General features: G+C 39.2%; 1 protein-coding gene across 3 annotated transcripts in view; it reads right to left on the minus strand.

Moving 5' to 3' along the window:
• Positions 1-9411: 9411 nt before the first annotated feature.
• The window catches only part of FNDC3B (fibronectin type III domain containing 3B), a 362568-nt gene continuing 347407 nt past the window's right edge, over positions 9412-24572 (minus strand). For all 3 annotated transcript variants that reach the window (XM_055128349.1, XM_055128351.1, XM_055128350.1), the window contains 2 exons: positions 24178-24305; positions 9412-12961 (listed from right to left, as the gene is read on the minus strand). In XM_055128349.1, the coding sequence (XP_054984324.1) occupies positions 12650-12961; positions 24178-24305 (440 nt within the window). In that variant the 3' untranslated portion in view covers positions 9412-12649. The remainder of the gene's footprint in view (positions 12962-24177; positions 24306-24572) is intronic.

The following is a 24572-nucleotide window of genomic DNA, read 5'->3' on the forward strand; positions in this document are numbered from 1 at the left end:
AACAACTTGGAATCACATATACCAAGAAATTAAAAGGCCAAAAGTTAGGTATGTGGGAGCCATGCCCACAAACCACCTCTGACTCAGCTATACAAGCCTATTTATTGGCCTTATTTCAGAGACTCATAGATAAATCTCGAAAGAGATCAAAAGCCACAGTTAATCTCGGACCCATGCATGACTGAACAGACTGGGACAAATTGGAGGGGGGCAGGTTGGCTTGTGTCTGCCAAAGCAGAGCCCCCAGCAGCCACTTGCATCCACAGTCCAAATTTGCTGCCATACCCCTGGACTCACTCCACCATCTCAGGATGGACTTTACCAAGATACCATCTGCTAAAAATTTGGGTATGTGGGTTTTGTGACTGAATTTCAGGTCTTCCTCAGAGTTGGGGTTGGCTACCTCCCCCCATTTCCCAATACAAATGGAAGCACTGAGAGTCATCCCCATGAGTCAACTCCAGCGCCATCCTGTACACTCTACTGCTGGCCTTGCTTCAGAGACCTATAAATAAATCTCAAAAGAGATCAAAAGCCAGAGACACAGTAGCGAGTCCCCGGAAGACACCAAAGAGCTGGAGATCTCTCTGGGGCACCCCAGATGGAGCAGGTGCACTATCCCACCTATTCCAATGGAATCCCGGTAACCAAGAGCTTCCAAAAGCAAGGCCCAGGTATGCAGGTTCCAGGACTAAATCTTCATGCTGCATGGTGGCAGAGGAGCCAGGCTGTCCCTCCTTGGCTCCCCTCCACTCTTGGTCTGCCTTTCAGGCCCACAATGTGCCTCCAGGTGCCATCTTAACACACCAACAGCCCTAGTCCAGGGATGTCCAATTGAATCCCAAAATGGATTAGTACCCTACAGAAATGTTTCTGGAACACAACCATCTACAATCTAGGATTCCAGAAGTGTAGCCATGACACCCATGATATTCAAAATGAGCAAGGGACAATAAATGATCTAGCATCTGCCCCTGGCAGGTAGGCTTGAATGGTGGTGGGAAAATTTGAGCAAAACATAATACCTAAAAGGAGAGAGAGAGTATTGGGGAAATTGCCTGCCATGGTGACACACTGAACTCCAGGATAGCTTGGAAGAGAAACAATTCCATCTTCCACAATCCAAGAGGTAAACAGAGCCCAGTCTGGACCCCATGATCTTGGTGTGGCCCGATTTCAATTCATATTATTTTCAACTTACTAGATGGCGCTAAAGAAACACAAACACCCAGACTCCTTTCTGCTTAACATTGAATTTGTAGCATTATTTCTTGCATAGTCTCTGTCTGTTGATACAGATGTTTCCACGATGGCAATGTCATTCAAAAAGATCCCTCACTGCTGAAGAGTGATTCAGATCATTCTGATAAGCAGAAGCATGAAGAGTTTAAGATCTAGGTGCTGTGTGAGTTTCCTTTAATTTTATCTAACTCATGATTCTCTCAGTCACAATAGGTCACTTATTGTGCATTTACCTTCTTAATTTTAGTATGTCTGACAAAAATACAGAGGAGAAAAATCAACTATCAGTTAATTTCTGGTGAATAAGCCTAGAATGATGACAGTGACAGTGACAGTGACAGTGACCTAGAGATAGAAGGTTGACCTAATAAGGCAAAAGAGTAGCTAGGGATGTTTGAAGGTTCCTTTATTCTTCCTCTTCAGGTTCGGTCTAACCAAATTTTCACAGGAAGAAATTAAGGCCTGGAATAGGCAAATGATGGGCTATGACTTCAAACCTGAAAAATGCCAGGATTTTGGATCCTCTTTCCCCATCTTTATGCACTGTTATTTATAATACTGTTGTAGGATTTCATGCATACAATTTTCCAACCCTACACCCTCCATCATTTTCAATTATGTGCATATTTATATTTTTACTTGTTCTATTAAACTGCTGAATCCATACTTATATTGTCAAATAATGCAGAGATCTATGTAAAACATCTTCATTCTTTCCTGTTTGATCTTATTGAGGTAATCAATATTAAAAGTTCAATACCTCTTAGTGCTATTGTTTTATTTTATCTGAAAATAATTCAGGAGTCTATTTCCTGCTCAGTGAAAATTGTCAAATTAATTTTCCCATTTAAAAATGGATATATAATCATCATACAATAAATGTACATTTAGAAGCTTTTAGAATGTTTACAAGGTTGTGCTGCTATTACTGTTATACAATTCTACAATGTTCTCATACCACCCCTCTCTCGAGAAACCCTCCTGAACTTATTAGCAGTCCTTCCCTCAACTATAGAAACCACTAGTTTACTTTTTGTTTCTACAGATCTGCCATTCTATATACTTTATAGAAAAAGAATCATATGGTATGTGTTTTGAGTGTATGTGTGTGTATGCTTTCACGTAATCTAATGCTTTGAATGTTATAGTGCAGATCAGTATTTTATTCCTTTGTCTCATTGTTTGTGTAGACATACACATTTTGTTTATCCATTTGTCATTTGTAGGAACATTTGGGTACTATGAACAAAGCTGCTATGAACAGTTCTATGTGGACAGGTGTTTCCATTTCTCTTGAGTCTGGACCTGTGAATAGAGCTGCTGAATCATAAGGTAATTTAAAATTTTTGTTTAACTTTTTGAGCTGTTAAAAATTGTGTGTTAAAAACACATAATTTTACATTCCTATCAACAATTTTCCCCACACTCGCCAAATGTTGCTTTTGTCTTTTTGATTATAGCATTCTAGTGGCTGTAAAGCAATATCTCAGTGTTTTGATGGGACACCTCCCCAGTAACTATTGATGTCAAACCTCTTTTTATAATAGAGAGAGTATGGGGGAAATAGTCATAGAGGGGGTATACTGAGGACATTGGTGGTGGAGAATGTGCACTGGTGCGGGGTGGGTGTTCGATCATTGTATGCCTGGAACTCAAACATGAAAGCTTTCTTTTTTTTAACCAGGAAAACAGATGTTTAATTGGTGGAATATTCTACAATGAAATATTTGCCAGCAATAAAAAGGAATAAACTATTGATATTTGTAACAAAATGAACAAATTTTAAAAATTAAGCATTCAGCAAAAGAAGGTGCAGAGTATACATCACTTGTGGTGATTCAAGTCAATTCAGCCCATATTTCAGTGCTCTATATTCAACAGGGAAGGGATATATAGTCATGTCATATGAGGAATACAGAATATCTTGAAAAATAATTCAATGAATCCACACCTAGATGGTATAGGGACCATTGCATTATTATGAAAATTTTTAGTTCTGTCTTGGAATAGATTTTTTTGCCAGACTTTCACTTATTAATTTTTTTTCTTTTTGGGTCACACCCAGCGTTGCTCAGGGGTTACTCCTGGCTGTGTGGCATGAAAGCTTTCTAACTGTGTCTCACGGTGATCCAATAAAAAATAAGCAACAAAAAACCCCAAAGCAAAACCAAACCTAAGCAAACAAGAAAAACCCCTCTTTTCACTTGGTTATTGACCCCTTGTAAATTTTCTTTGGAAAAATATCTATTAAAATCTTTTGTTGATAATATCTTAGACTTGGATAGTCTTCTTACTAATAAAATGTAATAGTTCTTCCCCTCCCCCCCTTGTTTTGGAGCCATCTCAGAAGTGCTCAGGGCTTCCTTCTGGCTCTATGCTCAGAGATCACTCTGGGCAGTGCTTGGTGAATCATATTGTATTGATTGTAGTGTTGATTCAAAGCTAGATATATAGATAAAAGACTGATCAGATATAAAATTGGAAAACTTTCTTCCATTATTGTAGCATTTTAGTTTTTAAAATATTCTTGATAATATACTTGAAGCTTGAGGTTATACAATTATGAGAAAGTCCAGTTTTTCTTGGTGTGTTTGGTATCATACCTAAAAAATGATTGTCTAAATAAAGGCTATAATACTTTGTGTTCTTCTGGCATTTTGTTCAATTTTAACTTTTACATCTAGGTTTTTCTTTCTTTTTTGTATGTGGTAAGAAGCAGGAATCTAAGTTTGTTTTGCATGTGGATTTTTGGTCATCATAGCACCATTTGTTAAAAGGTTGTCCTGTTCTCTACTGAGTGATCTTGGCATCCTTGCTGAAAGCCAGTTAACCATAGTTATATGACTTTATGCCTAAAGTTTCAATTCTATTCCATTGATCTGTATTCATCATTATGCCAATACCATACTATCTTAATTAACATAGTTCTGTAAAAAGTTTTGAAATTATGAAGTGTGAGACTCTTTTTTAAAAAAATATTTATCCAGAATGTTTTGGCTAATCTGAAGCTTTCAAATATTCATTTGGGTCTAAAAACTTGATTGTCAAGTTTAAAAAATAGTTGCCTTAAAAAAAAGTTGCCTTAAAAAAAGGCAACTGGAGGGAGCTGGAGCGATAGCACAGCGGGTAGGGCATTTGCCTTGCACGAGGCTGACCCGGGTTCAAATCCCAGCATCCCATATGGTCCCCTGAGCACCGCCAGGAGTAATTCCTGAGTGCAGAGCCAGGAGTAACCCCTGTGCATCGCCAGGTGTGACCCAAAAAACAAACAAACAAAAAAAGGCAACTGGAGTGGTAGAAATAAGTACCAGGAGGTTGGCTCCATGGCTTGGAAGCTGGCCTTACATGCTGGGGGAAAAGGCAGTTCAGATAGAGAAAGGAACATAAAGTAAGCTCTGGTTGGGGGACCTGCTCAGGAGTGCTGAAAGTAGACTATAGATTGAACATGATGGCCACTCAATACCCCTATTACAGACCACAACACCCAAAAGGAGAGAGATAGAGAACAAAAGGGAATGCCCTGCCACAGAGGCAGGGGGGGCGGGGGATGGAATTGGGAGGTGGGATACTGGGTTCACTGGTGGTGGACAATGGACACTGGTAGAGGAAGGGGTGGTGGAACATTGTATGAGGGAAACACAAGTATGAAAATGTGTAAATCTGTTACTATACCCTCATGGTGACTCACTGATCAATAAAAAAATTAAAAAAATAAAATAAAACTGCTCAGTATATTTTGATAAGATTAAAAAAATGGCAACTGGAATTTTCATGAGGATTGTATTTAACCTGCAAATCAATCTTTATAATTTTAAAACTTTCAATGTAAAAATAGTAAACATCTTGAACCAGAGAGATAGTATAATGGATTGGGCACTTGCCTTACACGTGGCTGACCTGTGTTCGATCCTGGCACCACCTGTGGTCCCCCAAGCCCTGCCCGGAGGATCCCTGAGCAAAGAACTAGCTAGTATGTTTACTTAGTAGGAGCAAGCACTGCCTAGTGTGGTACCAAACACAAAACATTAAAATTATAATGCAATGACTTCACTTACTTCATTGCTTTTTAATTTTTTAAATAAAAAGACTTTATCTTGATGGTGGTGGCCAGGCCTGGGGGATTAGGGCTGCATTTGTGGTGCTCAGGGATTTTTCCTATCTCTGCACTGCTGGAGTGACCTCTGACAGTACTCAGGGAATTCTCTGTGGTGCAGGCATTCAAACCAGGATCTGCTGTGTGCAAGGCAATCCCCCTATCTCCTGTACTATTTCTCTCTACGCCCTAATTAATATTTTTACTTCAAGATTTGCAATTTTTTTCAATGTACAAGTCTTGCACTTTTGGGTCAAATTTAGTCATGAAGGGAATTGTTTAATTTCCTTTTTTGATAGTCTAATACACTTGTCTAATGTATTAGACCTCTAATGTACTATTCTTCAAGTAGGTTGTGGAATATTGATATGTGATGTCTTGCTAAACTTGCTTATTAGTTTTTTGAAAAACATTAGGATTTTCTTTCTTTTTTTTTTAGTACCAGGGACTTATGTATGCAAGGCATGCAGTTTATCACTGAGCCAGTCCTTTATTACACAATTCAAATTATGTTACACTGTGTACCATTTATAGCAATTTTGCCTATTCTCACTTTGTGAAATATAGCTATGGTGAAAAACCATCAGCTCATATATAAAAGATGTTTTACCTGAGTTGAATACTTTTCCATTATAACTCATCAGCATAGAAAACAAAAACCTTTTGTTCTTTGGAAAACAAATTAAAAAGTGTTATTTATTCTTTGACTCAGAAAAAGGGAAGAGATTTCGTTTCACAAAATTGTTTTATTTACCACAAAACCACATTCTACTGCATACTACATAAATTTCATCTATAGTATTAATAAATATTATACTATACTATAATAAATACTATAATATATACTATACTATAATAAATACTATAAAATACTATAGTATTTTAACCATTTAGATAAAATTTAGTTGACTAAATTATATTTTATTCTTGCCTCCATCATTATTAGGTAAATTTGAGATATGAATTTTCGTTGTATCCTTCCTGACATTGTATCTAGCTGCTAGGATCCCTGTTTCATGAAGTGGCAGTTAATGAATGCTTACAGATTTCCTTAAATGCCATGAAACGGTCAGTTTTTCCATTCTTTCTCTAGGTACTGTGAATGCTGAAGTCGATTTTCAGTGTTCAAGAACACCTCAGCCTTCACCTCCTGCTTGAGTGAGGTGAGAGGAAGACTGGCATTTTCCATGGTGTTTTCTAAGCCCTGTCTGTCCATATGGTATTCTAGATCCCTAAGAATCCAAGAATGCCAAAAGCTTTTAAAGACCCTGTGGGTCCCTCTCTCTCCGAGTCCTCAAAGTTGTACACCCCAATACTAGAACAATTGTTAAACTGGGCCAAACACATACATCCATTGTTTTTCAACAAACGTCCTAAGCGCGTTTCCAGGGAGCTGTGAGGCAAGTTAAATAATGACAAGTCTTCGTGGATAACGATTTGAATTGCTCCAACTTAGATGCTCCAGTGGCTATAGGGCTGCTGGGTTTCAACGGCTGGGGGAGAGTAGCACTGTAGCACTGTCGTCCCACTGTTCATGGATTTGCTCGAGCTGACACCAGTAACGTCTCCATTGTGAGACTTGTTGTTACTGTTTTTGGCATATTGAATACAACATGGGTAGCTTGCCAGGCTCTGCTGTGTGGGCGGGATACTCTCGGTAGCTTGCCGGGCTCTCCGAGAAGGGCGGAGGAATCAAACCCGGGTTGGCTGCCTGCAAGGCAAACGCCCTACCGGCTGTGCTATTGCTCCAGTCCAGGGGGGAGAGTGGATGGACTCAAAATACCCACAAAATCTGTTATCATAGTTCATGTTACAAATTTTTGCTTAATTCCTAGTTTTGAAAAAAATAATTTGGGTAAAGATTTACAAATGTCCTCTTGGAAGTTCTACCACCTCTGAACCCGCACCCTCTTACTCAATTTTGATGTGCTGAGGTCAAGATACTTTTCTTTTAGAAGAGAGAACATCACCCATATCCATGACAGGAATTTGATGGAAAATGTAATTTGCAGGGCAAATGTACCAACCATAACTGTTCCAGAACAAAGACCAAGAATTGTTAAGCCTTTCAAATTCCAGTACTACCTGGAATTCCAGTATTTTGTGTGAGATTTTCACACTTTAAGTTAAGCATCTATTTCAATTTAAAAAGTGTACCCCAAACACCACACCATAGCAATAGATTGTCTTTGTGTGTGTGTTCATGCATGCATGCATGTACATGTGAATAATGATGCCTTGAGGCTAGGAGAAGAGTGAAAATTGCCTAGTTCTTTCTGGAGCAAAGCACCAGAGATCTAATTGCTGACCTTCATGAAAAACACTGGACTTGGCTGAAAAAAATCCCTGGAGTTTTCATTTTGTTTTCACTTATATGGGACAGTTTAACAATCTCTAGAATCTTCTTCAGGAAGGGGTACGGGAGGCAATTTGTGAGTTTTCACATTTCAGAAAACATATTCCTTGTAATTTGCTCTTGACTGAGACAGGCAGGCAGAAAATCTTTTCTTTTATAATCTGGACATAATTGCTTCACTGATTTCTTAGTGTCCAGGGTGGTTACAGGGAAATATATTCTGATTTTGTATTCTAATGTGACTATTTTTTTGTGTTTTGAGGAGCTACTAGGAGCTACTCCTAGTTCTAGTGTTTTGAAATTCCAAAAGACTGTTCCTTGGTAGAGGTCCTAAGTTTATCCATTTGTTTCCAGAACCTTTGTAGCTTTTAATTCTGAAAAATGCCTTCTTGGCAAATTTTTGCTTTCTGTTCCTTCTGTAATACCTGTATATTCAGTACTCTTCATCTATTTTCTTTTACATAGTACCTTCACTTTCAACTGCGGTATTTCCCAGGAGTCAGAAACCTCTTATTTTATTTCTTCCAGGCAATACAACTGTAGGTTTCTGCAAAGGTAGAGAAGTAGCTGCTGGGAAAAAAAATGGGTGTGCATGGGAGGGATTTGTGCATCTATTGGTATTCTTTGTTTTTATTTATTTTTTGTTGAGGCAAGAGGGCACACTTGATGGTGCTCAGCTTACTCCTAAGCTTACTCCTGACTCTGTGCTTAGGGATCATTCTGATAATCAAACCCAGTTGGCCATGTGCAAGGCAAGTGTCTTCTGTGCTGTACTCTCCCTCTAAACCCGTTTTTACTCTGATTTGCATTTATTTTATGCTAAATTAATTTTTTCTTCTGTAGTTGACTTTGGGGGGCTGGAGCGAGAGTACAGCAGGTAGCCTTGCACATGGCTGACTTTCTGATTCCTCCACCCCTCTCGGAGAGCCCAGCAAGCTAGCAAGAGTATCCCGCCCACACGACAGAGCCTGACAAGCTACCTGTGGCATATTCGATATGCCAAAAACAGTAACAAGTCTCACAATGGAGACGTTACTGGTACCTGTTAGAACAAATTGATGAGCAACGGAATGACAGTGATACAGTTGACTTTGGGATAGTTTTCTTACATGCAAACTCCTATTCTGAGAACTATCTGCTCTTCAGTAAGGGTTGCCTAGTGTGCAGGAAGAACTCATGCCAGGTTTAACCTGACCACGTCAGCTCCGCAGTGCAGCAGGGCCTTCCTCCCCCTCCCTGTGCTCAGTAACCAGAACATATACACAGAAACCAGTACGTTCAATCGGACCCTCTGCGTGTGTAAAAATTTAGCACTCTTTCTGGCCCACAGATCCTGTGTCCAGGTTCCAACTCACATCACCACACGTATTGATTCTAGATTGGCAGCCTTCAGATTCTGTGCGGTTCAATGTATATACCCAAGATTGTCTGGGTAATTTCATGGTTGTTTTTAAAATGAACAGAGGGTTTTGAGTCACTTGATCTCCATGATTGTGTAGGGTTTCCTGTGCCAAGTGATTCACCAGAGTGCATGCTCCTCGAAGTAACCTTGCGTGGGACAAACAGTAAAGCGAGACTGCAGCATGCCCTCGTGAGAGATACCTGCTCTGCCAACCAGGCTGGCCGCTAAAGCCATGCGGACTAGCAACTTCTGCAACAGGTTTGTTTCTAAAACGTAAACAACAGCAATCTTATTTATAGCAGAAAAATTCTACTTAAATCAGAAAGAATTAAAACATTTATTGGGCATAAATATATTACATATACACTACAGATACAGTTAGGTATTACATATAGCATAGTATTTGCAAAATCTATACATTAAAATTGATATGGCAGTTTTAATACAATGTATATGAAATAGTCTAAAATTTACAATACAGGAAAAACATATGAATTTTTTTCTCCTAAAGTTGAAAAGCTTGGAATGTATGTTCAACAACAGTGAGGTAAAACATTTTTGTCTTTCAATTTAAAGAATTGTGCAAGGATAACATTCAAACACATTCAATTAGGGCACTTTTCAATTTTGACATGAATACTGAATTACTGTAGCCAACAAAACAAGGTTAGAAAATGCCAACATTTCAAGTTGATAAGAACAAGGCAGGTAATATGAAAAAATCTTTTAAAAAAGTTTTCTTTTGATACAATGTCTTTGAGGACAAAGGGCTGTTTGTTTCACATGACTGGAATTTCTTGTGCCAGGGATGAGTTTGACAATCAGAAAGCCACTCATTCCTACGTGATGCAAAAGGGCAAAGAGAGAAGGTTAACATAACACTTTATTTTACTGTTCATGTGTAATGGCAATATATAGAGAGAATTATATATAGGTATCACATATACATACTTGTGATAGAAAACAGTGCCAGACAGAGTAAAAATGTTTGGACTGAAAGGGTAGTAATGCAGCCCAAATAACAGAGAGCAATAAAATAAAGTGCCAGCAGCTAGTGTTCCACACACTTCAGTTTTCTGATGGCTAAACAGATAAAACAGACATTAGGAAGATCTTGAATAGATAACATATCCAGAGAAATTTTGGACTGCAGTAAGTATTACTTCACTGAAAAACTTTGACCAATTCTAAGAAGTTCTTGAGCAGTTCTAAAGTGTTATCAAAAAAGGAGTTTTTCTACCCCTTGCAATTAGTGGAATTTTCATTGCTAAAAAAAAAAAAATCTCTCTTCCTGTATGGAATTGTTTCAGAAAATGCAGCTGCAATGGTTCACTGTGTCGTAACACCTTTAAATAGAGGGGTACGTTTTGGAAGGCCAGAACTTTGGCAAAAATAGATTTACCTTGATGACATCAGTTTGGGAGGCTACTTAACCTAATTATTATACTCAATAACAAAATACAGAACAATTCTCTAGTACTTACTACACTGATATAGGCACACAGAATAATTCATTGATCTTAGTATTTTCTTTCAAGAGATGATTATGAGTTTTGGGGGTATATGTAAACGTCTCAATCACTGATAATGAATTTTTTTTTGGCATTTAATGCACTAGATGCGTATATCTTTATAAACACAAGAAAATGTCAGAAGATTGGTAATACTACAGATGTTGCCAAGGAACAAGACTGACCTAAAATTACAAAAAGTATAAAACACTCACACGAAAATAACATGCTACAAGGGAAAATTAGTACATAAGTACATTTAAAAAATTTTACAATAAATAAAGATTGCACTGTAATTGGCATTTAAAGTACTGTATGCAGAATATAGTATAAATAAACCAAAAACAAAATAATGTTGGTTTCCCCATGACTTTGGTATGGGAATATTATAAGCTAGTACAGGATACTGAATCTTAGACAACATAGACCAAGAACAAAATAGCTATGATCAAGAAAAACCAAGTAGCAAAAATATACAAAAACAGAAGCAGGGGGATACACTGTGTCTGTTGCACCCTTTTGGAATATATTTGCACCTCCAACTCTTAAATGTCCCTGAGGTACTCGAACATTATGGACTTCATATAAATAATCCAATGACTTTGGGTTAAAATTGATTATCTCATGACTCAAACATGCAAGAGTAACACTTTGCACTCCAATAGCACCTGTTGATCAAGGATCTCAAAGCACTTACAAACATTAGAATCCCCATTTTATTTCATTTTATTTTTTAATGCATGGGAAAACTGAGGCACAGAGAGGTAAAGTGACATGTTCAGATCACGCAGCAAGTTAGTGACAGATCCAGCGAGAGAATCTAGGCTCCTTGACCCCCCCACACCATGTGCTTATCACCAAATACCATTTCTGCTCCACACTAGGTCAGGGCAACCCCACAGACAAAGGAACTACAAATTTAGATGACTCTCTTGGCTTTTAGCAATTTTCACCTGCTGTTAGGCTGAAAATGTGTGCACTGAATGAAGGTACTGCAATTCAATCACTTCATGGATACCTCAAAGAACAGCCTAATACAAAACTTCCCAAGATGGTGAGCTAACATCGAGAAGACTGCTCGCAACTAGCCTACATCGTGGACAACGGGCAGAGGCACTAAACTGGCACCAGTTCTCATCAGATAATTCTGGTCAAACACAACAGAATATATAATAACTCTAGTGATTAGATTAGGAGTAGTTATATACAAAGACAAACGAACACGTTAAAGCAGCTTTTAAAATAGCTGAACAAGGAAACAACTAACTATTGCACAATGCCCTCTTAAAATTACTGCTATGAATCAACATGAAAAAAAAAATCTATAATGCTCCATGATTTTATAGGTGCGTTTTGGTTACTTGATTTCTTAAGAGATAGGCAGCTCATAGTGTTAAAATCATAAGAAATACAGATTATTAAAACATTTTAGGTTAAAGTACACATTTTGATTTAAATGAGCTAAACGCAGTTAAATAACTGAGAGACAAGAGGGTGGTGTAGGGCAGCCTTATCTGAGTGAACGCATCTTCTATATGCCGTCGCTGTGGTGGTTGCTGTGTGGTGACACTCTGACAACACTGAATTCCTAGCCCTGTCACTATTCACACTGTGATTCATGCTCACAGTTACAGATGACCAAGACATAAGCAGTGACTGGTGAATATAAATTACTAAACGGTAGCAATGGAAGGAAAAAAAAATCAAAAGTTTGCACAAGACATCAGTGAAAAGAGAATAAAGGCCTATCTGAAAAATTTAAAGAAAATGTAATAATAAAAAAAGCTAGCATTTTGGTATCTGGTTTACTTTTCTTCTTTTTAAAATTTTCCTGAAAAAAAAAATCCAGTTTAATCTCTTCCTAGTTTTGCATTTCAAAAAGGTGCACCAAAACACTGATAGTTTTTTTTTTTCCTAGCTAAATCTGTAAAATGAGAAGTAGATAAAGAACAAAAGGGCCTAAAAAGGGGGACTATCTGAATAAATGTGTGTATTAAAATGTGTAGCATTAATTAAATTCATACCTCTAGTTTTGTCGGGTTTGTTTACTTCATTAAGAAGTACTGTAATATAAAGGCAAACAAAATAGACAGAGTTGCAAAGCCAGCCACGATGAGGGCTGCGAACTGTTCATCAGTCGGCATCATGCTCTTCATTTTGGGATCATCTAAGCCCCCCATGTCCCCTGGAAGCATGACCTCTCTTGGCTGTAAAACGAACGCCGCCGAAGGACTGAAAGCTCCGCTGAGCTCCTGAGAGGTGTCTAAGCAGCGCCGACACGCGCACACGCGGAACCTGTAGTCGGTGTTGGACTGGAGGCCTGAGATGTGGAATGTGGCTTCTTCTCCCTTATACACCTTCAAGAAAAGGAAAAGTTCAGGTCAGGTATTCGCAACAACGTTGTGTCCTATAAAGCAATGATAGTAAGGCAGGGGGCTTCAAGATTTGTTCTGCACTAACTCCAAAACCATCATGAAACTGATATAGAAAGGAAGGCTTTTCTCCCCATCAAAATTTCACCCACTCCGAACCTGAACAGAAAAAATTTAAATACAAAATTTAGTAGTATTAGACTAGAGATACATTGCATCATGGCAGGAGATAGACACTGAATAAATTAAGCAAGTGGTCTGCGAGGGGCCCTGGAGACAGCTCAAGGGGATGGGAATGGAGAAAGAGAAATCCTCATAGGCTGCTGGCAGGGACAGAAAGTGGCAGAGCCTCTGGAAAACTGAATGGCGATCCATCAGAAGAGTAAGAGCTGGGGCTAAGGAGGCTGCATAAAGAGACAAAGTGTATGACCTGGGCGCAGCACATGGCCTCCCACCCCGGACACACTGAGTGGCATGGCCCTGCCAGGCCTGGCCGTGGGCATTCCCTGGGGAGTCTCCATAACAAAAGTCAACTTGCACATAATAATTTTGCCTACACACATTCGACTTTGGAATTCCCCATCTCTCAATGCGGGGTATGTACTTTATTTGATGAGGTTTCTTCCTCTCTTTCAAGCTCTAAATAAAACAATTTCACTTCAAAAAAAAATTTCAGGCTCTCCATTATAAGATGATTGAACTCTAATGAGGAACTGATGATCTTGGTCATCAGTTCAAAAATGGACACTTTTAAACTGAAACAAAACAGTGAATCACATGATTATATGCATAATTTTAGTTGAAAGACAGTATTGTCAATTATCGATACACTGAGTAATACCATTCCACTGAGAAATCTGTACTTTCTTGCTCAGAGCTTTAACATCTCAAAAACATTTTTGTGCGAATATTCAAAGACTTAAGCTTTTTTTTTTATTTTTGGAAGAGCAGATCCTCAAAAGTGCTGGGTCACAAGGGAAGCCAATGTTTAACTTTGTAAGAAGCACTTTCCCCAAGGCTGGATCATTCTGTACTCCGTCAGCACAGGACGAGACGCTGGTCACTCTCTATCCTCCTCTGTCTGTTCCTCACATGCTGTACAGTTGAGTCATGCTAGTGGGAGATCTGCTTCTGATTTTCATCTAACTGCCCAAAGGTGCCTTTTCGTGTATTTTTCCCAGAAGCAACTGGAATACCTTGTTTTGTGAAGAATATGTTTATAAGTCTTTTGTCTATTTTTAATTTGTCTTTATTGATCTGTAAGGGTTCTTGAGATAATATGAATTACAAGTCCTTTCAGATATGTGATGGGAATATTTGTTCCAGTTTTGTGGCTTGCCTAAATTACTTGAGACTTTTTGTTCGCTTGTCTTGGGGCCACACACAGCTATGATCTGGGGTTACTCTTGGCTTTCCACTCATTGATGACTTTTGCTGGTGCACAGGGGACACTGTATGGGATGCCTGGGATCAAACCTGTGTTGGCTTCAAGTACGGCAAATGCCCTACCTGCTGTACTACTACCCCAGCTCCCTTTCCTGAGATTAAAACTTTTTTTTATTGAGTGACAGTGAGATATACAGTTACAAAGTTGTTCATGATTGAGTTTCAGTCATGTAATATTCCAATACCCATCCCTCCTCCAGTGTACACTTCCCACCACCAAGTCTCCTCCCTCCTGCCCACCTCCCACCATACCCTCTCCACTGCAGCCTGCCTCTATGGTAGACATCTCTCTTCCTCTCCCACCCTTTCCCTCTTTCCCTCCATCTCCCCCCCTTTCTATCTCTTTCTGTCTCTCTAATTTTTTCCCTTTTAGGCACCGTGGCTTGCAATAGTGTTACTGAAAGGGTACCTTGAGATTTTCCAAGGTAGTTGAATTATGTTACAAGCGGTCTCTCCATGATCTGTCTCTCGTTTCCTCTGTATGACCAACTTGCTTTTTTCCCATCAAGGGCTTGCATGTTATTGCCCTTTGTGTTAACTCTTAAATAATCATATAATGACTATCATTAGCTTTCCTATTACAAGATATTGAAAACTACCAGTTTATTAAGGGCTTATTATGATTGAACTAAGGGTCATAATCCCTTAATAATCTAAGCTAAGACTCACTGACGTATAGGAAAGAACATTCTTCTATCCATAAGGTTCTTCTACCAAAAAAAAAAAATCAGACTTGAATTAGTTTATAGCTAAAAATCAGACTGAAATTAGCCTGGAGCAGAGTTTAAAACTTAGAGCCAGTAAACAGAGAGAGGAAAAAAGTTCCAGGGTAATTACAGAAGAAAAGAAAATTAACGAAACCCTTTCTATATGACTGGCAATGAGTTGGTATCTATAAAGTATTTAAAGCAAGCCTGGTACCTGAGTGTTGGGCAAATGTCAGTTTTTGTTTTATTTGTTTTGATATTGGGTGACAGAGGCGTTGCTCAGGGCATTCTCTGGTTCTGTGTTTGGAGATCATTTCTGGAGGTGCTTAGGGGACAATATGAAGTACTGGGGATCTAGTCAGGGTCGATGTGTGCAAGGCACGCAGAACTTAAGAACCTCTCCAAATGTATCTTAAAAGATAGCAGCTGAAAGCAATAGATTTTCAATTCACTGACAGGCCAATCTACTTTAGCAGAGCTGTCAATTTTGGATGATCATTTCCAATCACCTTAGCTCTTTCTGATACTCACCAGCTACAAAGAGGTAGTTGAAATTATAGACGCTTGGTATTTCTAAATAGGGGTATGTCATGATATCCTACCAGCAACAGTAGTGTAAAGCACAATGCCTAAAAGGAAAAAAATAAAAAGGAAACAAGAAAAAGTACCTGCCATGGAGGCAGGCTGGGATGAGAGGGGAACTAGGGACATTGGTGGAGGGAAGTAGACCCTGGACGGGCAACAAGGAGGAAAGATTTAGAAGAAAATCTCTGGGGGTCCCGAGAGACCATCCTGTCTCACTAGGCTCTGTGTTCACAGGGTGTGTTAAATGGGTGTTTTAAGATGAGCTTGTCACAGCAATGACCCCAACACATCAGCCAGCTATTCATGGATTTAGACGGCATGGGGATGGAAGTGTTTATATTTCCCAGCATGTGGGTGGTTTCAGGAAAACAATGGTGTGTGTTTACATGTGTGTGCATATATATATGTACATGCATGTGTATATGTATGTACACACTTAAACATACATATACATACACATACCCATGATGGTCACTCCTGGGGGAGCTTGAGGGGCCATATAAGGTGTGTGTGAGAGTTTGAATCAGGGTCAGCCACTACATGACAAGTGCTTTACTCACTGTATTATCTCTTCAGTCTGGTAATTTCTTACATCCTCATGGCAAGGAGAGTGACGTGCCCCAGTCAGATCCTACCCCTCACCCCAACATCTCCGCTCACCAGGTTGGCTCACCGCCTGACTGCTCCAGCACTACATTCTTCACCCCATTTGAAGGGTAAGGGTACCAACATCACCCAGACACTCTCCAAGCTGAATGTAGTGTGGCACAGAACCAGTCTCCTGGCCTCTGAGTCTTTCCTACCCATTTAACAAGCCCTAGTTGCCCCCAATGGTTTCAGGAAACACCTTCCAGACTCCCCTGCCTGGGCCATGCTACTGGAGAAGGACAGCGCCTCTTTCCCTTACAAGGCAGGAAGCAGCTCTCTGCACACTTTGTGCCGGCTAGGACCTGTCTGCATTTCTATCACATGGCCTCTTAACTCCTGTCAGTGACAGATATATTGCAGAAAGCCACTTAACACACTACCTCTACACAAGTCTGAAGAGACATTTAGAAAGTGAATCAAAATATTTCTATCTATTAAAATATTTTCTATGGTTTCCCTAATTTGCAGGCCTTTTAAAAATGTTGGTTCAGAAGTATATTTAATTCCCCAGAAACCCAATTCATGAACAACTGATCACAGGCTTTGCAAATTCATTTTAGTGGCATGTCTCAACTCCGATTTCCCAGAGTGAATATTTTTCAAGGGTATTTTGAAAACACAGGAAAGCCACCTTTCTCCTATCATCAGGCAAAAAAGATTAATGAAGGAAAAAGTAAATATCTAATTGAAGGGAACTTCCTTAGTGACAAATCAAAAGCCAGGACTTAGTTTGTAAACACTTCTTCTTTTAGCCGATCATATAGTTTTAATAGAAAAGGTGCTCTTTCAAAAGCACTGACAATATAAAGTTAATATTTCTTTAAAAATATTTATCAAACATACATGGAGTATGGGGCTGGGGTGATAGCATAGCAGGTAGGGCGTTTGCCTTGCACACGGCCGACCTGGGTTCGATTCCTCCACCTCTCTCAGAGAGCCTGGCAAGCTACCAAGAGTATCTTGCCCGCATGGCAGAGCCTGGCAAGCTACCTGTGGTGTATTTGATATGCCAAAAACAGTAACAACAAGTCTCACAATGGAGACGTTACTGGTGCCCACTTGAGCAAATCGATGAACAACGGGACGACAGTGCTACAGTGCTACAGACATGGAGTATGAGACAGTATCCTGTTAATCCATGGTGGTAACTAGTAGAGTTTGTTCAAAGTAGATGCTGAATGAATACTTGAGCAGATTTTTTTTTATATTGCACTATTTGAAAATTTGTTTGACAGATTATCAGGAACAAATTAAGGTGGAAATTAATACAAGAGAATCATCACTGTAAAAAAAATTAAACCCTAACAATGATTAAACTGTTTTCATGAATTGATGGAACATAAGAAGTAGTCTATCATATTTTATTTTTTTCTTTTGGTGTTTTGGGACACATTTAGCAGTGGCTCCAAAAGTGGTTACTCCTGGCTCTGCACTCAGTGAATCACTCCTAGCAGGTTTGGGGGACCATATAGGATGCTGGGGATCAAACCTGGGTTGGCTGTGTACAAGGTAAGCTGAACCATCTGTCTGACCCCACCAAAGATATTTCAGAAATAGTCGCCAATACATACTAAGCTTTGTCAATCAATTCTTAGTTGGAAATATCAACATTACAACAATCACAATGGCCCATTTCCTAAAAATTCAGGTCCCGGAGATTTGAGAATACTGATTTGTTTCTGTGTAAGTAATCACAGTCAAGGGTCACAAAATCAGAAGGTCCTCAGGCCTGCTGTACCTCCACCAAGCAACCTCTCAAGAGCCATGCAACTGTACACGCCAGGGCAGCGCGCTGGGCTTCGGACTCTTTGTTTTCATTCATTCTGACAGGGGCACATAATGAGTTTTCCCTGGTGCCTCAACCCGATTTAAAAGGCTGAGCCCCATTTAAGGTCCTCTTTATTGAAGTAACCAATCATCATACTGCATCAAGTATATAAGCAATACTGTTTTTTACAAAGACTATTTCTGTTCTTGATTTGAGGTATATTTTAAAGTAAATTTGACATGTTATTTTCCCCAAATGGGAGGATTTAAATACCCATATAACCCACATGAAGAGCCTGTGACCCTGAATACAGAATATCATGACGTGAAATCTTTCAAGCAGAGCCCCTGGGTGTTGGGGGCTCACGGAAGATCTATCGTGGCTGACGCCTATAGTCTTTGCCAAGCACGGAAGGGAACCCGAGCTGACCGGCACCTTCATTACACGGCACACTCTCTGACTGAGCAGAAATGACACTCGCAGTCACCCTGTTAGTGGGTTAGTATCCCTACTTTTACAAGTCGGCCAAAGCTCTGAGAGGTAAATGAAAATCCTCAGCATCATGTGATTACGGGAGCAGACTCAACCCACTGCCCCGGGCTCAAGGAGGAGCAGGAACTCAGGTAAGGATGCTGCTACCCGCTGCTTCCTGAGGCACGCTGTTACCTCTGAGAGCACTGTGAGGTACATTCCAGACTTCCCTCACAGTACAAAGCCGTGTTTCTTGATAAGCTTGGGTCCTACAACACAAGCTTATTCATAAATAAGCGTATTCATAAAACTGAATAAAAATTTGTTTCATAAGAGAATTTACATAAACATCATGCCTTAGCAGGTTTTTTTTTTTTTTCTGAGGTGAGGTCATAGTCGTCATTAGATAGTAAAAGGGAACTAACAGTAAGCCAAAACATGTTAAGAATTAGCAAAACAGGGGATGGCGTGAAACTATAGGGGGCAAGGAGCTTGCCATGCATGTAACTGACCTGCTACGATCACTGTCACCCTTAGCAAGCCCAGAAGTCACTCTTAAGCACAAAGGCAGGCTTCACTTGAGAGATATGGCCACAAACCATTCCCTCTCATAAAAAAAAATCAGTAAAACAGGGGCAGAGTCATAGCAGATTGGGTAGAGTGCTTGCACTGATGTGGCTGACCTGTTTGGTCCTTGGTACCAAATGGGTCCCAAAACCCAACTAGAAGTGATCCCTGAGCAAAGTCAGGAGTAAGCACTGGAGCACTGAGTACCACTGGCTGTGGCCCAGCTACCCCCCCTCTCCCCCAAAAATCACTAAAACAGACAATGGCATTTCTATATTTCTATTTTCACCTTTGTTTTGCAATGGATTTGATCCTTTAATTCATGTAAAAGTAAAACAATAGTGCAGCAAGACAGTCATTGTTTTACTGTTTAATTTGTGTTAAGGAATGAACAACAGAAAAAACCCATTAAAAACTTTATTAGTCTCAAGACCTTAAACAGCTTTAACGAGATCTTTAAAGTACTTTATGCTATGAGGAACTGATATACATTCCAATACTGCACATTTTTCAACATCCTTGAAAAAGCTATTTAATTCAACATTGTTATTATAACATTGATGGGAAAAAAACAATTCTGGACAACTTGAATGAAAACATGTTATTTAATGACCTGTCATTATAAATTATTTTATGCAAAGTACCATTCCCCAAGAATCTTCTACAATATTCAAGAGTAAACACTGTATTCTAAAGATACACAATAAAACCATGCATATACTGAGATGCCATCGATTTGGATGTAAAGCTCTATTCATTTTCAGATGCTTCACATATTCTCACATTGGTTTTCCCTCACATAACCAATGTGAGCACTAAGAATATTAAGTTCGTACAAGTTCTTATGCCCACTAGTTAATTTCTTGCCATGTTACACCTTTCTTATCTTTGCTTACCCTGAAATATTTTTGTGAAGCTTGTTAATGTCTGAACAGGGATAGTAATGTGAATAATTTGCCAAAATTCTTATGTATTAAACTGTTTGCTGTATCCTGAATAAAAAACAATATATTCCTACAATTTTCATTCTTTTTAAGAATGCATATAATTAATACTGCTTGAAAAGAAGTTTTTTTTTTTTTGGTTTGTTTGTTTTTTTGCTTTTTGGGTCACACTCGGTGAAGCACAGGGATACTGCTGGCTCTGCACTCCTCAGGAATTACTCCTGGTGGTGCCCAGGGGACCAAATGGGATGCTGGGAATAGAACCCAGGTCAGCCAAGGGGTCAGCAAGGCAAATGCCCTACCTGCTATGCTATAGCTCCAACCCCCAAAAGAAGTTTTAAGCATCTTGAAAACAAACAAACTTGTGTTTGCAATGGTCAAAAAATGTGTAAATCAATACAAGATTGCACTGTAGTGTGAGTAAGGATTTCATACTTTAAGTTAATAGCACTGTAGCACTGTTGTTCATTGATTTACTCGAGCAGGCACCAGTAGCGTCTTCATTGTGAGACTTGTTACTGTTTTTGGCATATAGAATACGCCACGGGGAGCTTGCCAGTCTCTGCCTTGAGGGCAGGATACTCTCGGTAACTTGCCGGGCTCTCCGAGAGGGACGGAGGAATCCAACCCAGTTTGCCTGCATGCAAGGCAAATGCCCTACCCGCTGTGTTATCGCTCTAGTTGTAACGGGTAGAAAAGGGCTTAGGTATATTCATAAGACATCTGTCTAAGAGGTGGTTTGTAGAACAGAAGGTATTTATGCTACTCTCCTGACTACCTCTTACTACTGTTGAATACAGCCATCCGTGCCATGATTATAAACTGTTAGTAAGTTTTACCCTCTGTCTCCCCGGTTTCAGAAGCTGCCATCTGGGTATTCTTTGATCTGGGATACACTAAGTTAGAGTTGCTCACGGACTGACTCTGTATTAGCATTCACATCCTGAAACTTATTTCCTAACAAAATGTGTATGTACATAACACACACACACACACACACACACACACACACACACACACACACACATACACACTTTCCCTTCCTTTAGGATCGAATTTTCTTTTCCACTTGACTCATGGTTCTTCCTTTTCTTTGACTCATGGTTCTTCCTTTTCTTTTTTGGACAACACCCGACAGTGCTCAGGGTTAACTCCTGACTTTGCACTCAGGGGATCAAGTGGGGTGCTGAGGATCAAACCCAGGTCTGCTGCCTGCAAGGCACAAGCCCTGTGTGTTGTATTATCTCTCCCAGTCCCTATGAGTAAGGGGGTATTCTTTTGTAGAATACCAGTGACAAGAATCTTAATTCCCTCAACCTCAACCAATCAAGTCCTTAATGGAATGACTGTGTATTCTTGTTCTATCCTCTTAGTATAACTTTGAATAGATGAGAGATTGAAGGAGGTTATAAGCCAATATAGAGATATAGAATTGCTGTCTTACCTTTCACTGCAGAATCTGGTCAATTTGAAGAATGTATCGAGCCCTTTAGTCTCTCTATTGCCTCCATGCAAAAGTTCTTAGGTTTAATGATTTTTAATGATTTATTTTCTATTAATAAGTTAATAGGCAGTTTCAAAACTACAACTAGCTTCTCAGCCCTCATGGCTGAAGTAGAGAAAGCTAGTAAGAAAACAAGGTAAAGTAAAACTCTTATGTTCCAAGCCAAGCACCAGAAAAAGCCTTGGCTCTTGCCATATGTTGTTTATGACAATAAGCTTGGGGAACAGAAGGACTCTCTTCTATTAGGGATGATTTTTCTTCTCAATTATAAACATCTTAACTACTAAATCTGCCCCACAATGCAGTTAGCACATCACAACCAGAAGCATGAATAACCCTGTTCTTTAGCAATTGCTCTCAGACCTGTAGGAGATACTTGCTGAGTGCCTACCTATGTGCTAGTCCTGGAAAATAAAACATCTAACAAGAAGCCCACGCACTGCTGGCAGCCAGCTGCTGAGTGCCGTACCTGGGGTCGACACAGGGCTCCCGAGGAGCTTGGGGCTCGGCCATGCTTTACGCTCAGCAGCTATTACCCTTCATTTTCTTCTGCTTGGCCTCAATGATTTCAAAGCCTGTTATCATCTCTGGACTGTAATTAGTTTAACCATTACTCTGCACACATAATATAAATGGCTTTCATCCTCATCCTGTGTCCAGAACAAGTGAATGAAGAACCCCAAACATCATGTTTAAGTTAATGCTGACTGAACAGGGAGACAGAAAAAATTCAGAACAAACAGTCCCTGACTCAACTGAAGCTTTTCATGTACCCCTACCTGTGCTTAATCATTTCTTAGTAAATGCAGGAAACACACAGTTACGTGAGGGCTCTTAATTCTGATCCACTGAACATGGCCTGTATTGATATTTTTCCCCCATCCCATGCGCCTAGAAACTCCTACTCAGAATAAAAAGTATGAGGAATATGTGTGATCATTATACCAGTATTTACAAGTCAATGGGTCTGAATACTTAACAATAAATAATTAAGATTCAAACTCCTTTTCTGTCAATGAAGCCTTCAAACAGCTATTCTGCCAAGCAAGTCTTTAAATGTGCATGGGTTTACCTACATTTATATGTCAGTGCTTGGCATGAACAAATAATGCCAAGCAAATAATGCTGCACTTTCACTGGGAAACAATAATCTTTGTGCTTTGAGAAACAGAATATTTTCCCAAGAACAGGTAGAGAGCATTTTTTGTGGAGAGCATTTTTAAAATACAATGATGACCAAGTAATGGATGTACTCTGGGAATTGAATTTCTACAACATTTCTTTTGATCACTTTTAAATTGTCAAGTAACAACAGTACAGTACTACTGATTAAAACTGATGAATTGGTGGGGAAGATCCTTTGCTTTTTATGTGAGCTGTTGTCCTGAAACCAGTCTTAACTTTCTGGTAAGATAAAACAATCATACATATAAAATCAGTTATTTTCTTACATGGGATATTCTGTGCAGGGTGAAATTATGAAGTGAAAGAAAACAAGTATTTTGTTCTGTAAGAGGAATGGTGAAAACTTTGGTGGTATCACTTTGTGATGTTAATCAACACATACATGTCACATCTAAGATAATTTTGTTAAAATGTGCCTAGAGAAATTCATTCTTTTGTTACACTTCACATGAACAAGGTTAGAGTGAAGTATAATAACATTTTCTTGATTCTTTTTATTTACTTTTAACTTCAACTGAATCTGGTATAAATACATGCTTCTAATATAAGTACTAATAAGGAGTGGCTTAGCTACCTTAAGGAATAACACAGGCTGACCTCACATAAATGGTTACTCCATTCCTGGGAACACTACAGAAAACTAGAGAATACCTGTAGGTTTCATTGGCATAATATAATAATTGGTGGCTGTGAAAGCATTAAAGATTGAAAAAGAGCATGAAAATAATAAAAACCAAATTCTTTGGTTATATTTCTATTTTATCTTGCATAGATTTATAGGTGATCTGTACAGCCTTGCTCCTCATATTATGAAGGAGCAAAACATCAGCATCACCTATGAACTTGCCCTTACCTGAAGCATTTCACCCCTACTAGTACATCAGAATTTTAACACATTTTTAGTGACTCCTGTACAGATTCCAAAGTGACAACCTGTGACAAGAGCATCTGAGTCAAAGGACTCAATAACCTAAAGGTTACTTATCTTCCTTATCATTATCTTCCTTACTCATTAGAACTTCAGTAAAAATGATAGGATATAAGTTTCAGTATGTAGAGGGAAACAATTTGTTCTTCATTATAAAACTGTAGTATTTCAGTTTTCAATGATGTAGAGTATGCAATTTGTGAATCTAGAGGCCAAAGCCAACTACAAATAAAGAACTTCAAGCTCCTTACAAGCTTATGCTCGAGAACTGAAATTTTAAGGTGAATAACATCACATGAAATTACAGTACAAATGAGGACTTCCTTAACTTGGTAACAGGTCTGCATCATACTAAGAGTCTATGACTGGCTAAAAAATTGTAATTTGCTGGCAGAGGCGAGAAACCAGCCTGATTCCAAGGCTTTCGCTGGAGCCCACCGGTTCTTACCTGCTTGTACTCCGATTCTCTTCCGACCAATACCTGCAGAATGTAATTGACAGGGTCTCCTCTCATTGGTGGTACCGTCTCCCATAAAATTTCACATGAATTTCCTTCTAACTGGGTTACTCGAGGTGCTGAAATACAAACCCATACATCCAAGTTCAAAATTCAGAGTATCATGTCAACAGTCATTTGTGAGAACCCAGAAGGCAATTTGTCTGTTCAACCAATGACAGAAGCAGCCAGGAGCTTTTTACATAAGTAAGACAGTCCATGAGTAGCATGCCACTGTTTAGAATTTCCTTGCTTATTCTTTTGTTGATAAATTCTTGGCCGGGATCACATTTTTGTTTTCTATATATTTGGATGCCTATTGAGTATTCCCTTATGGTTGTGCTCTG

The sequence above is a fragment of the Sorex araneus genome, chromosome 2, assembly GCF_027595985.1.
Source record: "Sorex araneus isolate mSorAra2 chromosome 2, mSorAra2.pri, whole genome shotgun sequence".
In the NCBI taxonomy this organism is placed as follows: Eukaryota; Metazoa; Chordata; class Mammalia; order Eulipotyphla; family Soricidae; genus Sorex; species Sorex araneus.